This window comes from Osmerus mordax, chromosome 12 (genome assembly GCF_038355195.1).
Source record: "Osmerus mordax isolate fOsmMor3 chromosome 12, fOsmMor3.pri, whole genome shotgun sequence".
NCBI lineage: Eukaryota > Metazoa > Chordata > Actinopteri > Osmeriformes > Osmeridae > Osmerus > Osmerus mordax.
The window spans coordinates 10,513,628-10,536,954 of record NC_090061.1 but is presented as its reverse complement, the minus strand read 5'-3'; the positions used below and the strand labels follow the sequence as shown (position 1 = coordinate 10,536,954).

The 23,327-nt window shown below is 44.1% G+C and overlaps 2 protein-coding genes across 2 annotated transcripts in view; both read left to right on the top strand.

Annotated features, from left to right (window-relative positions):
* Positions 1 to 23,327, top strand: part of diaph2 (diaphanous-related formin 2) — a 360,351-nt gene that overhangs the window by 123,643 nt on the left and 213,381 nt on the right. The gene's annotated exons all lie outside the window — the stretch shown is intronic.
* Positions 1,519 to 21,709, top strand: LOC136954420 (protein diaphanous homolog 2-like). Its single transcript, XM_067248051.1, has 8 exons — positions 1,519 to 1,533; positions 1,856 to 1,995; positions 13,524 to 13,598; positions 13,720 to 13,789; positions 14,535 to 14,671; positions 16,987 to 17,095; positions 20,154 to 20,264; positions 21,479 to 21,709. Exons 1-8 carry the CDS (start codon positions 1,519 to 1,521, stop codon positions 21,707 to 21,709), a joined length of 888 nt encoding a protein of 295 aa, XP_067104152.1.

The following is a 23,327-nucleotide window of genomic DNA, read 5'->3' as shown; positions in this document are numbered from 1 at the left end:
CTACACTTTCTTTCCAGAATGGTCAGTGTGATGGGAATCGCTGTGTGAAAGATTAAGAAATGCCTGGAAGAGGTGGTCTTTGAGACAAAAACATTCTATATTTAGTTCTGACGTTGAACATCTAGTTATTATATTTAGAAAGGACATAATAAGTTAAACACTGTGAATGACTAAAATGTTCTGTGAATGACCCCCTAAAGACCAATAGTAATGACATGCCGTGGAAGGTAATACACTATGTGGAAGGATCCTGTTCATTCATGGCCAGGTGCAGACTGGTAAAGGTCAGGTTGTTAAGATGCACACCTTCAAAACTGAAGTGAGCCTTCTATCGAGTATAAATAAAAGAGTTGGCCATCAGCAGAAGCAAGAGCCAGGGGTGCAATGAAGTGCCTCACCCCCAGAGCTGCGGACCGCAGCAGAGGGATGGCTCAGGGCCATCCCAGCACAGAGAGATGGGAGAACGAACAAATGAGAAAGTAGCTGCACCTTATCCTAGTCCCTTGCTAACTTCTCCCAGCCTCATGCGAACACGGCCAGTAATGCATATAAAAAGGACCAGGCATAAAAGGGAATATTACAGGATCAGACAGATAAAGGTTGTGGAAGGCTGGATGGTAGGAATGTATGTGTAAGTGCCTATCATTTGAACTCACCATAAAAGCTCACAGTGAGTTGATAGTGTTCGAGTGAAATATGGAGTCTGTAAATTTGTCGAGATGCGCTTGAGGTAGAACATTTTCCCTCTAGTTTCCCCCCCAAATCGTTCAACCTTCTATGAAACAGTTCAAAACACACAATTAGCAGGATACTGTTGAATGTTTTCCCACACATGGCAGTACCACGACATTTCCAAAGAAAAAACACTTTCAGATTTACTCCTATTCAATATCACCTCTTCAAACCAGCTCACTCCCGTTACTGGCTGTTGTTGGTTTAGCTGATAGCAGATCTGAATGATGTGTAATAACCCATGTTAGAAGGTGGGGTGTTTATAGTAGACGTCGTCGTACGTGCAACACTTTCCAGGTCTTCTTTGTGAAGAGTCAATCCACTTAGCAGCAGCGTGTATGGTGCAGGGGCCTTGGCAGCCAGCCTCCTCTCTTGTGTCCCTGTAGGAAGGACCTCCATGTCAGCTCTGGCTCGGCTGATCCATAGCAGTGGAAAGACATTTCCATCTATAATTTTCACTCTGAACGCGACATTTGGCACCAGAGTTTTGGCTTTGTTTCAGAGCAGAACCCCTGGGAGTTTGTAAATGAGTCTTTCAGTATGTAAATTGGAACATACACCACACATACTGGACAATACAAAGGAATTGTTACCCCATTTTGTTTCTATCTCTTTTTTATTTTTTGGGGGGGTCGTATTATGCATTTTAGGAACATGGGCGATTTGAATCAGTGAACAAGAGTTGAGCTGTGGGTATGTTGGGAATGATGGGGAGGGGGGGGGATGGGGAATAGCAATCATTCTCACCTGCTGGAGTCCAGAGTGATCTGAAGCCCATCCCCAGACATGAACTGTGAGATGGTGTGATACCTGGGGTTCTCATTGCCAAGGCCCTCTACTTCCTGTCACATGTAATCATCACAGGTCTGGCTACATGAAGCCAGTCATCCACAATGATACCAGCACTATCAGAGCAAGACTGATGGAACTGCAATGACAGAGCAATTTTCTAGATTTGTTTGAAAAAAAAAGACAAGAGGTTTAGCATATTTCCATTATTGGATGTAAATGACTTCTGGAAGTTACTTTTCCGTCTTTGGGTTAGTTTATTGTTATTGTTCAATGTTGTGTCAGGTTCTTGGCTTGTATTGATGATTTTGCTTTATGTGTGCTTTGGTTCCAGGGTGGACTGAGGAACAGCAAGCATGAGTGTACACTGTCGTCACAGGAATACGTCCATGAGCTGCGCTCAGGCATCACGGAGGACAAGCTGCTCAACTGTCTGGAGTCCCTCAGGGTCTCCCTGACCAGCAACCCTGTCAGGTCAGTCCCTCACCTCCAGACCCCTCGACGTCCTGTCTGACTGCTCAACCTCCCATAAAATGGAACAAACATGGACTTTGTTTAACTTGTTCACCCCCAAATAGTTATATCTCGACATCTAGATCCACAGTGCCTTCATCTTTGCAATTTTAACAACTGGTGCCTATACTGGACATCTTCCTGTACTAATTGGGATGTATGTCAGGATCTTTCTTTGGTGTGAGAGGCATAGGCAGCGATAGGCTCGGTTAAAGAATAGCCCCTGGCACAGGCCGTTAAACAGGCACAGCCCGTAGTGGAGCTGAGAAAACGAGCCGAGCTCCTCGGTCACCGGGAGTTGGGAGTGTAAGCTGCCAGAGCTCACCACTCTATCTGTTAGGCTGTAATACATACCAGGTCTGGTTTCCACATTTCAAGACCTCGCTGTTTGATGAGACCTTAATAAGCGCACGGCCCTCACCCCGAGATCAACCGCGCACGCTTTGATTTCCCTCCCACGCTCATTTCCGACGCCACGGAGAGCTCGAACCCTCTCCGATTTTCTAATAATATGTTTTGATTGTACGTAATATTTTCCTTAATTTCTCTCCGTTTACTGGCCTTTCCTAGGGAGCTTTGATTGCCTCCTCATTCAGTCGTAATTAGGCCGTCCGACATTGGGGAGGCTTTGCCCCTCCACAAAGTTCTGGGCTTCTCTATGTCTCCTAGATGAGATCTTCGAATATAATTTGGTCCCAACAGCACAAAGGAACCCTCAATGACATGACAGGCTCTCAATTATTTACCAGCCTACTGTCGGAGAGATGTTCCTTAATGTGAATCGATGAGTGGTGCATATAAAGTGGTCATCAGATGAGTGGCAGATATTCTTTTATGTCGCCCCTCGGTGCTTGGAGAGAGGACCTGTCTGCCACCCCAGCAGACCAGTTATTTGATCCAGTGGCTATGACTGGCATTATCCTTGTATCCTGACCGCTCGTAGCAACTAATAGGCTTTGGTGTGGTCTCGCTAGAAAGATCATGCACACCCACAGCTAAAACAACAGACATGCTCTGCACTTGAAAGCAATTAATAGATCTCTTTTGCTCTCTTGCTCTCTCTTGCTCTCTCTCCTCTCTCTCTGTCTCTCTGTCTCTCTCTCTCTCTCTCAATGTTCATGGTTCATGAGTGTTAAGAAAACAGTGGGTTAAAAAAAGTAGTTGCTTTGGATATTGTTTAAAAGAAATAAAAAAGAAATATCTTTATATACACTGCCTGAAGGTAAGCTCCCAAGTCCTCACCGTAATTAAGGTAAATGACTCTCATTGTCTGGCTTTATCTAATCAAGCCCCTCCTGCCAGGTCTAAGTTGATGTGCTCTACCTATTGTGTTTGGGGCTGTTAATGAGTGTCAATGAGTGTGAAACACATTGGTTGGTGGAGCCCACGTAGTGTTCTCTTCTGAGACTGCATACTCCCAGAGTTCAGTCCTGCTAGCGCTGGGGGGTCACGTCAGCCTCGCTCCACTCAGCGAAAGGCCAGTCGGCGCCGAGGGGGCGAGGGAGGCCAGGGCTGCCCTCTGGGTGTTTTTCAAAGAATCTTGTGACCAGGGAGTGAGGGAGCGAGGAATGGTGCTCAGCACAGTCCTGGCCTCCCACGGAAGGGCAGGCCTAGCCGGGGAGAAAGGCACCCTGGGGTGACAGCAAGGAGGGAGACTGAGTCTGCTTCTCTTCACACCACTTATTGTGTCTGTGTGTGTGTGAAGGGGCGGCTTCCTCAGGTTACTCACAATTAAAATGAATGCTCTTAATTGTCACGGATCACAACACACAGGAAATGTGAGGTGCTCATGGGCCATTTTCTGATTGCTCTATGTTAATGTAACCTTTGTAAGGAGATATTCTTGTGTGTTTGGAATAAGCATGAAACAGGCAGCAGGACAATGCATTCATTCTTCTTTCAAATTGCCATCTGTGGACGAAGCAGGAGCAAACCTTTCCACGGGAGTGATATTTCACGCTGGTTTTGTGGTTAATTTCATTTCAACATGGTTCCTCGTCCCGTCAATTCATGACCACTTTCCAAATTGATGAAAGTGGCAAAATAAATACCACCTCCCTTCTCTAGTCAGCTGAAGACAAGTGAAAATGTGTGTGCCTGGCTGCTTCAACTGGATCATGTTTGTGGTTTTCCCCTGCATTTCTCTCTCTGTATTTTTGTTGCATTAATCTTCGGCACAAAAAGGGAAATGATTTTGCAGTTTAGCCCTGGGCTCATCACTCATACTGTGAGTTCTCCAGTTTCCCAACTCGTGTTGACCACGGAAGACAAACTTTCTGTGACAGAACAGCAAAACGATATATTTATACCGATTACTTCTATTCCTTTGTCATGGATCATAGAAATGGAATGGATGTTTTATCAAAAAGTGACGTCCTAGTCATCTAACTAAACAGCAAACTATTTGTTAGTTGCAGTATTGCATTTCCTTTCACCTTGCTGATCACATGTTTTTCAGGGAGTAGATGATGAATTTATGTAGCTGCATCTAATATTAACATTAAAAAAACAATCAATACTGCATATATATTGGACAAATACAAATCACTATCTGCTCAGGGTTGATCATAGATCACTGCACACTAAACCTAATGGTCACAGCAAAATAATAAGCAAAGGAACAACTAGGTTTGTCCATACAAAAACAACTCTGTAAAGTTTACAGTGAATGCATGTGGAGCATGATTTCAGAAATCACTTGACCAATACTGATTAATAACTGCCATTTTATTAAGTGCTACTCATATAATTTAGACCCATCTAACCAAGTGGTGATCTTGATCGCTGTTCATGCTTTATTTTGCTTTCTGTGTGATATTCAGCAGCCAGTTAATTTCCTCCCAGGAAATTGGTGGGGCTGTGCACCTGTGTGGAGGCCCAGGTGGTTTCCATGGTAGTCCTACACAGGTGTGTGGCAGGTGGCCCTTACATGTCCACCCACAGCTGGCATTACCTCAAGCACCTACTCCCTCCATCTCCAGACATGGAGGGAGACATTTTATATCATTATTCTTAAAAGAAATGATGTTCATCATATGCAATATATCTTCTTGCCAATTTGTATATTTCCTTCATTTTCACTTTAATGCCCCTATTGAACCCGAAGTGTTGGGCCCGTTTGACATTTTTAAGGAGTTGTGTTTCATTAAGTTTTAATTCACTGATATGAAGTGAGATACCTACTTACAGATAATGATGACAGTCTTATTTCCTCATTTATAGAGAGCTAATGCGTGGTGTGTTTTTTCTGTCCTTTTTTCTGGTGTTGCAGTGTGAAAAGTGCCACGGGGCTGGCAGTGGAAGTGCATGAATTCCATTTCACAATAGCAGAAGTTTGAAGAACTTCTCTTCACACCCACTCATGCACGAATCCTTCGCCTTATGTCATGTCTATTTTTCATGTGTTTATTTATTTTTTTGCCTGCAACGCTTCCCACTGTGAAGTTCACTTTGTCAGATAATTGTGCTCTGGAGCATCAATGCTAGGACTAGTCTCGTAGGGCTTCCTGTCCCGACGCTCCATCAATACCTTTCCAATAACAGGAGAGAAGAGGAGCTTCAGCTGTACATTTACATGACGACACCCAGCTTCTCACATTCACGGACCTGGCTTTTGAGTTCCTAGCACTAAGCCTTCAGTATTATAGTCTGACTCTTTTAAATCCCTGCAGTGACTTACACATTGAATATGCTTGCTTTCAGATCCCCTAGACAGATTTAGCCAAAATTGAACTTGCCTCTAACTTTTCATTATGTGGGAATCTTCATAGCATGACTGTAACATTTTCTCCTGGGCATTTCTAGGAGGTCTTTTGTGGAGGCTGGCTGAGTGTGCTGAGTGTGGCATTTCTTCTCTGGGTCAGGGTCTGGGGACTGAAGGTGCACATTGTTGTGATCTTACTGCTCCGCCAGGCTAGGGCGCGGCCACACTTCTATCGGTCTCAACAGCTTTTCCACAGCTTAGCGCCTGTAGCCAGGAACTGTGGAGGTAACGCATATCGCTAGTAATGGGCTTATTAGTAGCTTTGAAGTTGTGCTGCCGCTTTGCAGGAGGCAGTTGATCAGCCTCCAGTTGTAACCCTGGGTGATGGACGAGAATACAACGACACAGCGAGACACAATTAAATACCCACCAAGTGTCTCTGATATATATATACATTTAAAAAAGATGTTCTTCAAATAATTTCACTTTTATCAATACTTCGTTTTTCAAGGTCAGGGTACAGACTGTGCTGCATCCATCCACGCTGCCTTGTTTGTTGTTGTTGTTGTTGTCATGGGATGATTCACTACAGTGTGAATTCTAGTTCACTAGTCTGAAAAGTAGGACTATGAGATGGGTAATAATGTAATGAGAAGTCAGCTCTTTGCTGATGGATGTTCCCTGAGTTTGTTCGAGGAGTTTACACTGAAGGTGCCAACAATACAGTATAAGCCAAATATATTCTATAGTGAAGGAATATGGGTTAAACTCTGTCATATCTGATAAACAAAATGGCTGCCCAACATTGCTGCACATCCATGTCAGTCTGTCTTTAATCAATGCTTTTCATTCACTTTCTGATTCTGGGCGTTGCCCTGTCACTCTAAATCAAACTGGGAGTTGGTCTAAGAAATGAGAAATATGTCCTTTTAAACCAGGAAGTCCTCAGTGGGTCAGATGTCTGTTTCTAGCTCTCACAGTATTTCATCATCACATCAGTCAGGATATTCGTCCATGACCTCCATGAAATCTTTCACAGAATCTTTTTCAAAATAAAATGAAAAATGATAATTTCCCTAGCAGCTTTTTTCCAATGTTGGTCCAGCAGGATGCATTTGAGAAAAATACTCAGCACAGACTTTGACTCATATGACTGTCATATCAAGGACATTGAGGACAAGACAGACACAAGTTTTTAGGTCAAACACCTTCCCCTCCCAGCCGTCTCAGATGTAATGGAAACTCACAGTTTGATTTCCACCATGACAATCAAACGCTGGCTTCCTCCTGGAGGATGGAGTGGGGGGAGGAAGTACGAGGAAAGTTATCAGAACTTTAGCTACCTGTCAGGGCTGTGGAAATAAATTATCGCTGTTGCTATGGTGACAGAGAGGGGAAAAACGAGTTTGAAACTCTTTGTTGGGGTCATTTTTTCTTGTGCTGTGCTCTGAGACTTGACTCCCCAGACTCAGTTATTACAAACTGTCCTGAACCGCCCTCTGGGCTTCAGACAAGCTCTTCTGCTCTGGCAATTGTCAAGGAGAAGAAGAAAAAAAAGACAGGGACATTTTGGCAAATTATTAAATAACCAGTGCAGGCCCACAAGGCATGGATTCATATTTTGTAAAAAAAAAAAAATCTGTAATTGTGAAAATGTTTCCAACCATGATTCAAGTAAAACTGTGTTCTTAGAAAAATACTATGCAACACAAGCAAAGTGTTTTCTTTATTTTCTTAAGCGATATTTTGTACAACGAACCTACAGGAGAGTGTTTATGCATGCATCATGGATTTACACAGCATAAAGCAGTCCAGTGCACTCAAAAAGAGTGGGAGAACTAGATTTAGTCCATAACCTCACATCACTGGCCTCATAGCAACTTTCTGCTCAGAGGCAGTAAAGGGTTAGTGAGATCTAAATGTCCTGGGTGACTGGGTATATTTTAAGAGGGACTCACATTTTATGACACCATCTGCTAACCTCCCAGCCAGTCATATCTGTGGAAGCCCTGGAGCGAGGCATACATAATTTAGACATATCTGATTTGAATTCCATATTGATTTAGTTAGACATTGTATTGCCAAGGTAATGGGGAGAACTGACATTTTCCCTTCTCCAAACCCAACACCCTACAGGTACTTTCAACCTCTCCTACATGTGCCCTTCGTGTGTTCTGCTTGGGCCCTGATCAGTTTTAAATCACATTTACATTCTCAGATCTTCATATTTGGTGGTCGTGTGCAGCATTATGCGTAAATATCTATATGATCTGATGAACAGAATATTTCCGTAACGAGTACTACAACATTTTAGGATGTGTTCACATTCTCGCACCAACATTCCAGTGCAACAAGAACCAAGATGACTTACTTTGTGCTTCATCAAAAGACAGTTTTCTGAAGTTTTACACTAAAAAGGTTTTCAAGGGACAGTGAAATGGTACCTTGACACAATTTGATCAACTAAGTGCTGGAACCTTCCACCTTGAGGGCCTGTCTGAAACAGCAGGGGTGGGACAGAATGGTAAAGGCCTCTTTGATAAGCAGCGGCTGTCTGTGAGAACAGGCATCAACTGGAATTATCTGTGGTGGAGTGCTGACAGATTTACCATGTTCTTTCTGCATTTGAGTGTACTTTTCTGTTTTTGAACTAATCAAGATGTGATGGGAAAGCGCCAGTGAGAGAGAGAGAGAAAAATACAGTAGATAGATAGATTGTATTATATTGAACTGTACTGTACTTACAGTACTTGCCAACATCAGAGGAAATCATTCCATTTACATGTCTGTATTAATGAACCTATCCCTAGTATGATGAAGTGATCTTTGTAGTCTCTGTAAATATGAGAAGAAGGTCTCTCTGGGGGGGTGGCGTATTTGCAGATCTGAAGATTCCATATCATTCAGAACATCAAACCCAGGAATCCCTTCTCTGTACCAGCACATGCACACAGCTTCACAGCCCTGTTCAATTAAAAGGACTGATCAATCAGCACTTTGCCAATTCCACACTAGTTCCCCCTCCACTCCCCAGCAGTCAAGGCTTCATCTGAGGAGCCTCAGGGCTGTTTAGGAGATAATTAGACATTTCAGGAATGTTTTGAGCTCAGCGGGGGGTCATTTACAACTGTCTGGGGACGCCGGTAAACTGTCCCCTATTCTCTGTCTACTCTGTTTATTTAATCCTGCAATTACATTGACTTCTTCTATTCACTCCACACACGCACACAAACACACATGTGCTGCCTACAGCACTTTTGTTGTTGCTACTTCACCAAACCTCCTTCAGTTGCCCCTGCCCCCCCCCCCCCCCCACCACCACCACCCCACTATACGGCTCCCCTCTCAACCTCCAATCCAAAAGCAGCAAAAAGTGGAACATTCATTTAGGTGTGCGTTTGATGTGCAGTCATTGTGAGACCCCCGCTTTCGGGGTCCTGCTGAGACTCAAATGCCATTAGAAGCGCCGGGTGGTCCTTCTCAACGATGCCGACCCTGTTCTTTCAGCGCTCGGAGCAACACAGCCAATCGCATTCGCAGGGTGCTGACACCAGGAATATTGTCCTCCGCGGGTGCCACCGGCTTTAGCCTCTGCCTCACTCTCTGGAATCCAATATCTCCAGCGCTGCCACTGTTGCTTCTGCGAGTGGGAAGGTTAATATGGCTTTGTAGTCAGCCACATGCAGACCAACACTCTGTTCACTGAAACTGCTGAAAGTACTTGTGCCTGTGTGCAGGCTGGGGTGCCCCCTCTGTCACGGTGTACAGCAAGGATAATTACAATATCTCCCCTCCCAATCATTTTTCTGAGAGGGAAGGACGTCGATTTAGTGAGCCAGACGCATGTCCTGTCGTCAATTAAGGGATTAAGGGAAGGTCTAGCGGATGTCTTTACTGTAGGTGTATGTATGGAAGGGCAACTGACCAGTTGCGTTATGGCAGATACAAATATATGTGTGTGATCTTAAAATCCTTTACCCTCCACTACTACCGTTTTTTTAATGAAATAGCTCCACTTTGTAACTGGATTACAAATATTGTATAACATTTTTCAGAGTTTCATGTGAATCACATGTTTTTCTTTCATTGACCTTTCCAGGCCTGCTGTGTATAGGTTAAGACTTTAGATGCCCACCGGGAACAGCAGATATAACAAGCTTTGAGAAACAAGGGAAAATCGCCATGACGCTAATTACTGTCAAACAGATTCATGTATTTCCTGTTCAGTAATCCCATTTATTGCACAGTCCTTTTTGCTATAAAGTTCATAACCTTTTAGGCAGCATTTGTAGGATACTGATGCAATTTATTTTTTTATTTCCTCCATGAACTGCCCTAAAGGCCACATGATGAATGTAAATTTTAGCATTTTTGAAATGTGAAGTGAGGTAACTTCAGGGGACTTTTTTATGCAATTACATTTAACTTGCACAAGTTTATCTTTGTACTGCTACTTTTATTCATTACATATTTTGTTTTTCATCATATACCTACCATTCTCAGACATTCTCACAAATGTTTGCCATACAGTACATCACTTTATTTAGCATATTCTATTTTGGTAGTTTCAGTAAGCCATTGCATTGATTTGAAGCTGAATTATTTCCCTTCTCAGAATGCAAAATCAAACGACTGAGCCAGGCTGTGCTTGGTTTCAGGTTATGATGTTGAGAGCTATTTGTTGCGAGCGTCTGCATGCCTCAGGTGGAATGCGGCACTAGATGGGCCAGGAGAGGCAGTGGAGGGCAGTGATATGGCCCAGGCAGTGATATGGCCCAGTGTGTAATCCAGTATGAAAGATGCAGCTCCCACACAATAGTCCCCAGCTCATCACAATGGAATAAACAAAACAAGAATGAACAATGTTGGGCCACTGGCTGATATCAATAGACATCATGTAAGCATCACAGCACATGGTTAGTCATCAGTCAGACAGAAAGGATAAATGCATGTCAAATTCAGCCATAGAACATTCTAGTAAGTCCGTCACTTGTAGCATATAAACACTGTTCAAACCCCAGTATTGAAGTATTTCCCAAGCCAAACGTCTGGAGGTAAATGATTTATGAAGCTGTACCCCTGTCAGCACACACATTCCATTCAAGGTCAGTGACATATTGGATTCACACCCACAAAAGCGTATTGGTTCAGAATAGCAGGTTACTTGTTCAGATATTGTGAAGAAAATATCTAATCTCAACAAAAGAAAATCTTCTTGTTCAGATTGATTTGAAATTACAGCGCAACTATTCTTATATGTTGAATAGACAAATACAACAAAATATAAAGTTATGGACAATGTAAAATAATTTATTTTGTTTTGGAGCTAGAGTATATGAAATGCCAGCTTATTTCTTATGTTTTCCTACTGTATTGAGTGAGAAAATCACTAACACCTTGTTTATCTGCTCCACGGTTTGGCTGTAAAACCATCTCATATCATTTCAACTTTTGTGGCGCTTAACATAAATACAACATAATTGCGTCAAACAAGCAGAAATAGTATAGATAAAAAATGGCTCGCTAGGACAGACCATGAATTTTTCATTTTGCCTGCGGAATGTACATGATTGCGAAAAGTAACACAATTTGGTGGCACTTAACTGGAGGATTATAGCCATCAATATTTCATGAACAAGTTCCCCCCCCAAGTTAATGAAAACCTTGGATGCATGCCACAATTTAAGGTGGGGAAGATGGTACTGAAAGAATAGGATCCCATCTATCCCAAGTGCCTTCCTATCTCTTAGTTAAACAATCATAGTTAAACAAACCTAACCATCCCAGACCCAGATCACACAGTAATGGCAAACATATGAACAGTTTTAGCAAAGACAACAGCTAAAAGCTTCCCAGAGTTGAGACAATAGACCGTACATGTTGAGAAGATGGACAGTCAGTGTTGAGTAGATAGACAATAGTAGCCTACCTTTGCTCTCTACTAGCAACATGGCAGCTGATGGAAACATCTTCAACCTTGCCTGGTGTCACGTGTGGAAAAAAGGTGTTTGGTTTCAATCTACTTCTGGGATTGTGTCAAAATACACTACCATGTTAGGGCTGCCTAGATTAGCTTTAATTCAAAAGAGGTATGAACTGTGATCTGCCAATGAATCTCATTTGTATGTCGTGTCATGTTGTGTTCAGCCTTCCCTTCTACACAGAATCTGAGGTTACACAGCGACACAGTGGAATAATCACAATACCTCTCCACAAATATTGGCTTCATCTCCCAAGCTCTCACAGACGACCCGCAGATGTGAATATGGAGCATAAACACCGATTGTGGATTTAGTGAATTGTGCTCCCCCAGCCGTGTCTCCTCTCGTTAGTCTTTGTTGCCTCACGTTCCTCATTTGGTCCAACCACCTCCATTTCAATGTGGGGTGTTCTTACGAGCAGCATCGGGATTGTACTTTACACTATTTAAACTAGATTGTTTTCCAGAGATCTCATTTTTGCTCTCTGGGTTTAACAATGTTTGCATGCAATTATCTGTCATTAGGTGCAAAGAAAGAAAATGGCAAACGTTAAACTGGAAAGGCCCTCTGTAAACAGACAGTTATAAATGTTGAATATTATGCTGCTTTGTTTTATTAACAAAGCATATTATTATAATGTACTGTACATCAATGATAATATGTTGCAAATTAGGTCACGGCACCCAGTAATGAATTTTGAGTAATTGTTTGGAAGGCCATACGGTGTTTATAATTTACCGCTAATTCCATCACCGACCAGAGAGATATCTCCTTTCACCTCCGTCCATCAGCCTCAGGCTGGTGCATATCACTGCTAATTGAGGGTCTTCTCCGACTAGCAGCGTCAATACAAATGACTTTAATATGTGGACCATCATTGTGTCGAACCATTGTCAAAAAGGGGAAATAGATCATTGAATTATAGCCCTTTAGTGGCACAAATTGCTCCATGCGTTTTGTTTTATTGACAGTTGGAGGCTGAGAACAAGCGATGCTAATGACATAATGTGGCGGTGATCAGACTCTGCCCAGGCTCTTCTCGCTTTTCCTCAGACTAGCTCACGCAGACTAACGGCCTCATCTGCACTGGATCATTTCCCATCCCCTGATACACTGTAGGTTATAGCCAATTATCTCCCACGATCCATTATCGATTACAGTGTTATCTTTCTTGCATTTCTTAATCTGTTGGTGCTGGTACACAGGCTGCAGGGGGCCAAGAAGCAAATGACTAGACCACAGGAACTGGAGTTGAGATGGATGGCTGTTCATTTGCCTGTAAATGGCTGTGAGATATACATTCTACAGTTTAGTATTAGCGCAGAAAAAGCACTGTGCTGAGTTATGGTGGTTGGTCTCGAAAACAGTTTCTCTAAAGTAATAACCTGGAAAAATGAATTCATCCTACCAGTTGTTTACTCTATAGTGTGTGCTGAAACATTTGTATTTTTTGTAATATTTGTATTTTTGTATTTTTATATTGTAATTTACGGCAACTTATATTTTATTTTATTGTATATTTAATTCAATTCTAATCCCACTTAGTACTGCTAGTTTATGTACCCTTAGTATAGATAGTCCACATATTAAAATTTTAGGTCCCTATATGTTTATTGTATGCACCTTCCTGCCCAAACAAATTCCTTGTCTGTGCAAACTTTCATGGCGAATAAATCCCATTCTGATTCTGAAATTATTGATTGCCTCAAAGACAACAGGAAAAGAGGGTTTAATATTTCGAATTTACAGAAGCTCAAACCGTACTTATTTTGCTGGCTCTGTGTGTGCTCTGTCCTCTCTTCTAGTTGGGTAAATAACTTTGGACATGAAGGACTTGGCCTCCTTTTGGACACTTTGGAGAAGCTTCTTGAAAAAAAACAGTAAGCTTTTTTAACAACTTTCAAAGACAGCTCTTTCCACTATCTCCACAATGCACTAGATATCTTTTTTACACACCACAGTCTGCAATAAATAATATCTTCTTGCTTGTATTTCTTTCAGACAAGAGAATATTGATAAAAGGAACCAGCACAAGTTGATCCAATGCCTCAAGGCCTTCATGAACAATAAGGTTTGTAAAAAAAAAAAGGATTGTTGAAGGCATGTTTTTATGGTAGGTATTTCCTTCAGGTGGCCAAATCTTATTGGTAATAATTTCCAGTATGAAACTGTAGCTAGGGATGTTTCATGAACTAAATCAAATATGTACGTATATATGTGTGTGTGTGTATATAGAAATGAGAGAGACAGAAGAGTGAATGAGTGTTAATTTATATATGTCCTCCTTTCCTTCTTGTGTAGTTCAGGTTGTCAGGTTCCTTATCTAGCCGTGACAGGTGTTGTAATGGGAGAGTAACATGAAACTAATTTGCCATTTTCAGTACATTGTCTCCGACTCTTTAGGTGATCTTTTTTTTGTTCTTTTTTTTTTTGGGCAGCAATGTCTCATTTCTAGAAAGTAGCACATAGTTCAAGGATGGATGAGCTATTGATATTGCTACCCTTTTACTTAATCCCCATATGTGGTCAACTCTGCCCATAACTCAAGTGGGAAGAGAGATTTAAAGGTAGAGGACTATATTTGTCCCCACAGCCTTGTCCTGAATTGGATTAATTTATCATAATCTCCATTTTCCTCTGGCCTCATTGTCCCTCCTTAAAAGAGAATTAGGGCTAACTATTACTTATATTAAGAGGTTCTTTGCATAGTTCATTTTTAACTCGCAAGTAAGTTCTCCATGAATGCAAATGCTCTCATTAAATGACACCCAATGGACTTGTTTAATTCATTTCTTTTCTCTCGCGTATGTCGACAGTATGGTCTGCAAAGGATTCTGGGAGACGAGCGGAGCCTGTTGCTGCTGGCCAGGGCCATTGATCCCAAACAGACCAGCATGATGACGGAGATCGTCAAGATTCTCTCGGCGGTGTGCATCATAGGTGAAGAGAACATGTAAGTCCGGTTCTTCACACACCTGCTCCCTCTGCTTCCCCCTAGGCTGTCTCCGGTCACCAGCGGAATCAAACCACTATTCTCTCCCTGGGAAACACAACACACTCATCTCTAGAATCAGATTAAAATATATATCCGTGTATTTGTAGTTGGAGACAGCATTTCCTTGGCTCCAACACTGCACATTGGGGGCTCTCACATTGTGTTAGCAGCAATGGCTGTGAGATGTATTGGAGTCTGTCAGTTAACATGTTCTGATTTAGCTGTTTGCGCTGTGTAATGTATTTAAGTGTTCAATGTAGTTGACCATGAACACACAGACTGGCTGACAGATTATAAATTGAATCCAGGGGAGCATTTTTTATTGTGTCTGCCACAGGGGTAGAGTAGAATAACAAAGGGACTGCAAAGTTAGTCTGCATGCAGCGCTAGAACAAAAACCAACCCACAACTGATGGAGAGGCTCAAATCTCAATCTCAGAGGCTCAAATGCTTCTTGTTTATCAGTCTATCAAAATTCATATCATAGGTTAAGGATTTTGCCCCAGCTGTCTTTATGTACAGTTGGCTGTTAGGATTCCTCACCTACAATTATCTTCTAGTTGTCTCCTTCCTGTGAACACACACACACGTGTGTGGATTATCCCTAAATAGGGTCCTATGGGTAGCGCTTCTGCAGAAGATCAGCGCAGCCAATCACAGGCCTGTCTCAGAATGTGCCTTTGAGTGACACTCTAAAGAGCTGAGGCTTCACTTGCAAACTCAGTCTTGACATGTATGTTTGTGACACATCCTTAGCGAGGGCATCAAGCAGGAACACAAGGGGTTAAGCTGACGAGGTTCTCTGGAGATACACTGTTTGAACTGGCTTTAAAGTAACCCAGTATATAACCCCCCGCCCCACCCGCATGTCTCTATCTTCATCACTGCCGTCACATAGGAAGCTGGCTGTATTTCAGATGTGTTCCAGACATCTTTGCTGCAGTTGACAGTGGGTCATCGCCCCTAATCTTGAAAATCCTACACAAGGAGTTTCCCTGTTGAAATGAAAACAGCAAAGTTCATATCAAAGCTAAACTAATTCTGACCAAGGCCATCCATGATGACGAAATCTCATTAAATCTACAGAGCTTGTCACCACGACTTCAGACAGTGCCATCCTGTCATCGAGGGACTTGTGGTTAGATGGGGACATCCCCTGCATAGCGCCCTCTCCCCCTCCCCACGCACTGCGCTCCAGAGCCAGTCTATTTTGGAACAGGGGAGGATCATAGCCGCGGCTGGCTTGTGAGCCATCCTGCATCCCTTGGGACTGCTACGCTTCAGCACGTCCTGGATGGAAAGGGGGGAGCAGCGACAGAGACGTGGGGTGAGAGGGAGAGAGAGAGAGAGAGAGAGAGAGAGAGAGGGGGGGGGGGAGGGAGTAGGGGAGAGAGAGGGAGGGAGTAGGGGGAGAGAGAGAGAGAGAGAGAGAGAGAGAGAGAGAGAGAGAGAGAGAGAGAGAGAGAGAGAGAGAGAGGGAGAGAGGGAGAGAGGGAGAGGGGGAGAGGGGGAGAGGGGGAGAGGGCGAGTAGGGGGAGAGAGGGAGTAGGGGGAGAGAGAGAGAGAGAGGGTAGGGGGAGAAGGAGAGAGAAAGAAGGGGGAGTGGTGGGGAGACAGACTGAGAGAATGAGAAGTCTTGTCTCGCCTTTGTTGTTGTCTCTCCTGTGTATAGCAGATGAAGGCGAGACAAAAAAATGTTGCATTTCCAGCGTGGTTGTGCGTGCAAGAGAGATAGAAAGTATGGTGCAACACAAATAACGACTACAATCAATATATATTTGCCCGTTTAAACTCCCTCATTTCTAGAGCTGCACCTTATTTTCGGTGTGCAGGACGTTGAAATTGTTTTACTCGGAACAAACTTATTTTGTTTTTGTCTGATTGTCCAATTTGCCCTGAGCCCTTGTGAGCATATTCATTTGTTTCCTCAAACAATCGGTGTTTTAAATCCTCTAACCTTTCCTTGACATCAAATCGCATTCCAGAATTTGTGTCCATAAATTACGTCATCAAAACAATCTTCTTTTCTTCTAGCATTTCCGAAGTGAATAGCAAAGCAGCTATATTAGATTACCTATAAATGACAGTGTTGCAGACAAAGAGTCTGGCCCCTCAAGGTTGGGTCACTGCTGAATGTCTGGCCAAGGACTTGGGTGAAAGGAGGCGATGGACGGGGTCGAGGTTGTAATAGCAAGTAAATGTCCTGTTGCCGCGACAGTGAAGGTGTTTGCTGACTTTCTCTCGGCATCCTGTCTTCTTTTTTTCTTCCTCAGCTTGGAAAAGATCCTGGCTGCCATGACGATTGCAGCAGAGAGGAATAACAAGGAGAGGTTTGCTCCGATAGTGGAGGGACTGGAGAACCACGAGGCCCAGCAGCTCCAGGTCAATATGCACACACACACACATGCACACACACATGCACACACACATGCACACACACACAGAGGCTAACCCCTGGATGAAAAGATTTTCCCCAATGCACAATGCCCATCACACACATTCTCAGAATATGTAATTGCATCGCTTTTCATTTCACCGGATAATGGAAAGTTATGGCTCAACGGTCAAACACAATGACTGTCAAACTCTAGCATAGCTTGTGGTTACTGTGGTGACAGATGCAGTGAACATCAACTGGACCACTTTCATAGGTACTTGTCATCTACAACAATGAAGTTGGTTCAGCTGTGGGGAACACAATGTTTTACATACCGTATCTATGCACAGTAAGCAATCGAAAAGTCAAGTCACAGGGGCTATTCCTTGTGCAATGAACAGAATTATTCAGCTCTATTTGGTGTCATTCACACAAATAGCCTCTTGTCTTCAGGTCTGGTGCTTGATATTAGGGGCCAGGTTGAAATTGACAGCTCTGTCACTCTGGGGTCCATTGTAGCTGAGGCTCTGTCGACTCGTACAGACGTCCCCTCAGCCTCCCCTACTGGCTCCTTGTCCGCTTGTCAACCCCCGGCGCCTGTGGTGTGTGACGAGAGCCCACCACCAGCTATTTGAATGTTCCAGGTGTGCCTCCTGCCTTAATCATCTGCACCTGCTAGCTGTACTGAAACCTCTATGTGAGAGGACACTGGAAATAACATAGACCGGGAGAGAGATGTTGTCTTCTTGGGATTTCATCTTCCCTCTTTGTGTCATTGTTTTGTTTTTTCTTCTGCCTCGTAACAAAATTTTTCCAGCTTTTTCTTTGTGGGGTTGAGTTGGGTCTCTGAGGACCCAGTGGGAAAGGGCAACCATGCAGCAATGCACCTGTCTATTTCTGCTGTTTTTCATCACCCTCTAACACCTTCTCATTTTATTCTGCCTTCCATGATATGTGGTTGTTTTCTTTCTTTTCATTCTTGTTTTTGCTGGTAAACAAAACTTAGTAAAAATACTTTTCCAATTTGGGAATTGGTGAAGTGATTTGGAGTGTAATAGGGCCTGTTTAAGGAAGTGTAGAAAGAAAAAAAAAGCAATATGGAGACGGATAGAAAGTGAGGGAGGGATGGAACCCTTTTGATTGCAAGGCCTTGTTTTCCTCCTGTAAAAATTGCAGCTAATGAAAAGAACCGCTGCTAATTGTGAAGTAAATTAAAATACCTTGCTGATGCAGAAGGTTCAAAGGAATTAAACACTTTTTTTCCCCGCTTCCAAACCTGTGATGGGTTGCAGAGCTTGACTCCGCTAATGTGATTAAAATGTGTTTTTGCCGCGGTTCAGGCGCTGCTCCGCCACAGAGTGAAAGCCGGCATCCCAACTTTAAACCGTCCCAGCAGTGCCACTTTTAATTACTCTGTAAGAACCCTCCCATGGCAGCGCTGCAGCGCGCGTGGAGCATTAGCTCGCCACGTTTGACATAGCCAAACCTCACATACAGCCAACACCAAAAACAACCTCATCCATTACACCAAAATGGCTTCACAAACATGGCTTAGGTGAGTTGGCAGCCACTGATTGCACAACATATCGGTGTGCGGGAGGAGAGACGATGCGATTGCTCCGTACCTCCGTTGGGCTGATCCATTCAACCAGACTCCACAGCTTTGCCAGATCTGAGGAAAGATGGAAGTGAGCAGAACCCGGTGAAGTTGTAGACGTTTTCGAGGGAGGATTCCTGCTCTTTGAGTCTCTGGAGGGTACAACTTCATGCTTCAGTGCCCAGCTCTGACTCCAGGCCTCTCCAGACCCCACTGAAGCATGCAGAGGTCTGCAGTGTATCTGGGGCCTGACACCATTGGCATACACTCCAGCCTCCAGCCACGTCCTGTGGGTCGGCTTGGATGGTGCAGAGACAGACAGACAGGGAGAGAAGCCTTGGAGTGGTTCTACAGCGCTCTGTAGGCCCAGCAGGCCTGGCCCATATGTCTGTGTACAGAGTCCCCATTAGCACTGACATGTTCTCATGAAGCATAACAACACGTTCTCTGACTCCAAAGGATTAATACAAACCTGTTCAATTTCACTGTCCTGCGGCTACCGAATGGGAATAAAACACACAAAAAACAAACCAGTGCTGTTGCTTCCAGATGGCTATTATTCCCCTCTGTCAGGCAGATCCCCCACTAGCTGTATCCTCTCAGGCTATGGGTTGGGTATTAAAGGACAATAAGAGCAATGCCGATAAATTAAGATATTGTGTCTGTGTGTAAGTGTGCGTGCGTGTTTGTGAATCTTTTTGTGCCTTTTTGTGTCTGTTTTTTTGTCTTATGTGTTTATGTGTGTGCCTGAGTGTGTGTGTGTGTGTGTGTTTATGGGAGATGTGACTGTGTGTGTGTGTGTGCTTTCACACGTGCAGAAAGAAACACTTACAGCAGGAACCAGTGTGGAAAAACGAGCCAGTGACTGCATCCCTACGGCCGTTAATAAAAGATGCAGGCCAAAATGAACGCCAGGGTCGGGCTTTTGAAGGACTACTTTTCACTTGTCGATCACAGGAATGTTTCAGCTTCCCATTGATCTGCTGTCAGAGGAACACTCCGTCATGTCCTGACGCTCCTCCCTGGAGCCACATTACAGCCCGTTAAGACCCATCAGCTCTTTCCCTTCCCCTCCGCCTCCCCCAAGCCACCGCCCAAATCCAATAAATCTATGTAAAATGTACATGTGGTTAATGCATTTCCTGGACCTTTGGCGTTTGCTCTTCTCAGCTCCGTGTACCCTATTTTGTCATTCTCTTTCTGCACAAACAGAAGGTTCCAGGGTCTTCTCCCCTATCCCCCAAAACATACACATTTGACAGAGTTTCCATGGACATGTTTCGATTCAACACCCCTTGAAAAAGTACAGGATAATGACCACATCATGCCCACATTTCACTAGCAGCCCTGTGCAATTCATCACCATACTGATTCATGCTTTTACCATGAATCCATTTTATGTAGCTTCTTTTCTTCTGTGTGTGCGTGCGTGCGCGCGTGTGTGTATGGTGTGGTGCCTACCACAGGTGGCCTGTATGCAGCTCATCAACGCCTTGGTCACTTCCCCCGACGATCTGGACTTCAGGATACATTTACGCAACGAGTTCCTGCGCTGCGGCCTCAAGAAAACTCTACCGGTGAGTCACACAGGCACATGGCCGTCTCCTCCCCTTATTTCTCCTTCTCTCAAATCACTACCTTCAGCAAAATGTGATTACAGACTATGTCTCCTTAATGCACTCACCCTAAACCCCCTCCCATGTAACCTGTACACTGTATTAGAGAGATAAAGTTACAGATAGAGAGCCAGGCAGAGAGATAGGGCAGATTGAGCTCCTGTTATTACCAGCGCACTGTAGGTCACCTCACCGTGAGGCACCACATCACTGATCACAGTTGTCTCCTGGGCAGTGTTATCAATCAGCGGGCCAGATCTGCGCTCACGCAAACGAGGCCGACTCTCATCACTCACAGCCTCGTTTGGGGAGGGAAAGACCCACCACGTGTTAATAAGTCTCTCTCACGGCTCTCCCTGATTATGGCTGTCATTAGTTTAATCATCTTCATCTCTGCCCCCCGATATGACAGGGATCCAGTCTAGTTGTTTATGAATGTCACATGTATGGCCCCTTTTTAAACTAGACAGCTGCTTTCAAAGTAGGTGTTAATGCTAGAAGGTAAAAACAGCCCGCGTCGATTAGGAATATAAATTGAACCAGCTCCAGAGAATGGAAAAAAGAAAAAGAAAAGTTTACTTTCTGTGACCCCTAATCCTTGAGAGAGTGAGATTCGGCCATTTCCTCCCGTCTGCCATTGAGGCCCGGATCCCTGCTCTGAACTGGTGTTTCCTAAGACAGATGGCGAGCCTGGAGAGCATCCCTCTGATTGATAGCTGCAGAAACTGGGTTACATTTGGGCTGGGTGGTGTCTGTAAACTCCCATGGCAGTGATTCATAGTGAAGTTGTAAAGTGCACCATTACAGCCCCTGGTGGAGGCAGAGCAGGTGTGGAGGAGTAGGGGAGTCTGGGAAGTCTGGCAGAACAGGGGGAGGGTGCTCTAGCTTCTGTGCTCCAGTCGCTGTGTTTATCCCACAAACTAGTGTGCAGTACTGTACGCAAATAAAGCTCACATCAGCTGGTGCGTCATGGTGACTTTTGGTGAGGTTGGAGGAATGTGCGTAGGTCACTCTAAACAGCACAAACTAGGTTAGACATTTCTTTATCAAATAAACACCAATATGTCCCAGAGCTTTTCAACTCAAGTACCTGGGACCAGTGCCATGATTGGATACCGTATTCTAGGCAGTTCCCTTTTGTCGTCCCATATCTCTTTCCTCTCTTTGCATTCCAGGAGTTGAAAGAGACAGAGGAGTTGGACATTCAGCTGAAGGTATTCAATGAGAACAAGGAGGAGGACTCCATTGAGCTGTCCCACCGCCTAGATGACATCCGGGCCGAGATGGAATATCCTTTTGTCCGCCCCCACGCGGATGGCAGCCCAGAGAATGGCTGCGGGAGATGGAGTATATTGTGTGGGCTTTGCCGAGCGCTGTGCAAAAGCCTTCAACGCGAGGTTCATTAGAGAAGGATTTAAGGATCCATAGTGCAATCTCCAGCCCTATCTCTTACCTGGTAAACTAGGTAAACAACCCTATCCTCACCCTCTTCCTCCTCTCTCATCTTGCCCCTCCTCTTCTTCCTCCCACACTCACAGTTCCTCACAGTTCTTTATCTTTCAAGTTCAACTCGAGCCTAGCTGATGTAAGACACATGGGCTTATCACATGCCGAGTCTTCTTCTCAACTTTCTACTTGCATTGTTAGTTGTTTTCCAGCTTGTTTTTCGGAGCCAGGTGATACAACCTGGCATTGGGCTTAGTTTTTGCCCAAACTAAAGTGCCCTCCCCCCTCACCATTCAGCGAGCTGCAAACTTGAGTAGTTTGCACAGTGAGCCTCATACGAGCCCAGAGTTGGAGGCCGGCTCCAGTATCCTTGGCCAGGTGGCTAAATAATTCAGAACTCTTGGCCGCGGACACGTGTTGAAGGCTGACATTGCGGGCGGACGTCGCAGGCCCTGACACTGTTTTACAGATGTTCACTCCAACAACCTTTGTCTCCTCAAATCCCCCAGCACTAGAACATCAGGTAGTGACTGGCTGGCTGAGTGACAGCTCCTGTTGATGCTCCGAGAGAAGGAGGAGGGGGGACAAGAATAGCGCACCTGGATTAATGATGTGCTTGAGCAGGTTCACAAATGAGAGGGCCCAATGTTTGTTTCCAAGGACAATGTGGTATTGATCTGTGAGTGGTGTGCATGATGTGAATGCCCTAGCTCCCATAGTCCCATTGCCTTCTAAATGTTGACACACTCTCCCTCTTTCTCGCTCTCTTTCTTTCTTTCTTTTTCTCTCTCTCTCTCTCTCTCTCTCTCTCTCTCTCTCTCTCTCTCTCTCTCTCTCTCTCTCTCTCTCTCTCTCTCTCTCTCTCTCTCTCTCTCTCTCTCTCTCTCTGTCTGTCTCTCTTTCTCTCTCACACACACACACACACACACATACACACACTCCTGCTGCCCAGTCACTACATATGCAGTTTGTTTCCCTGTCTGCCTTATGAATATTAACACAGCAAGGCTTGTCTCCTGTGTGTCCGGTCCAGGTTTGGGTGCTGGAGAGGTGACTCCAGGCCAGTCATGAATATTAATGTCCTGTGGAATTGTGATTGATTGACCCTACCACTGACTGCTCTACACCTCACCTCACTGCAGCTCATGTTTATTCATAGACCACAGCTCCACATGGGTAGCATTAAACCGGTAAAGAGGGATTGAAAAGAAAGAAACAAGATGAAAAAACTGAGACCCATTGGATTAGCATTGTTCTATCGAGTTTTCATTTCTGTAGCTTACTGATAAATGTAGCTACTTGGACACTTTCCCAGTCTTGGTGTCTACTTATGTCTCCTTCAATGCTGTTGTGGCTAGACTATAATTGCATCTCTCTGCCTTGGTAATTCTCATTGGTCTCATCCAGGCTAATACAAGGGATACACAATGATACTTCAGAGGAGCTTGTACTCCCTCCTGCACCCTCCTGCATATGATATGGGAGAATTGTTTTAATTACAGACTTGGTCAGAGTTAATTGGAAAATAGTGTCAAACAGTGTTAGAAAAGGATTGATCAGCTTTGATGGCAGTGGACA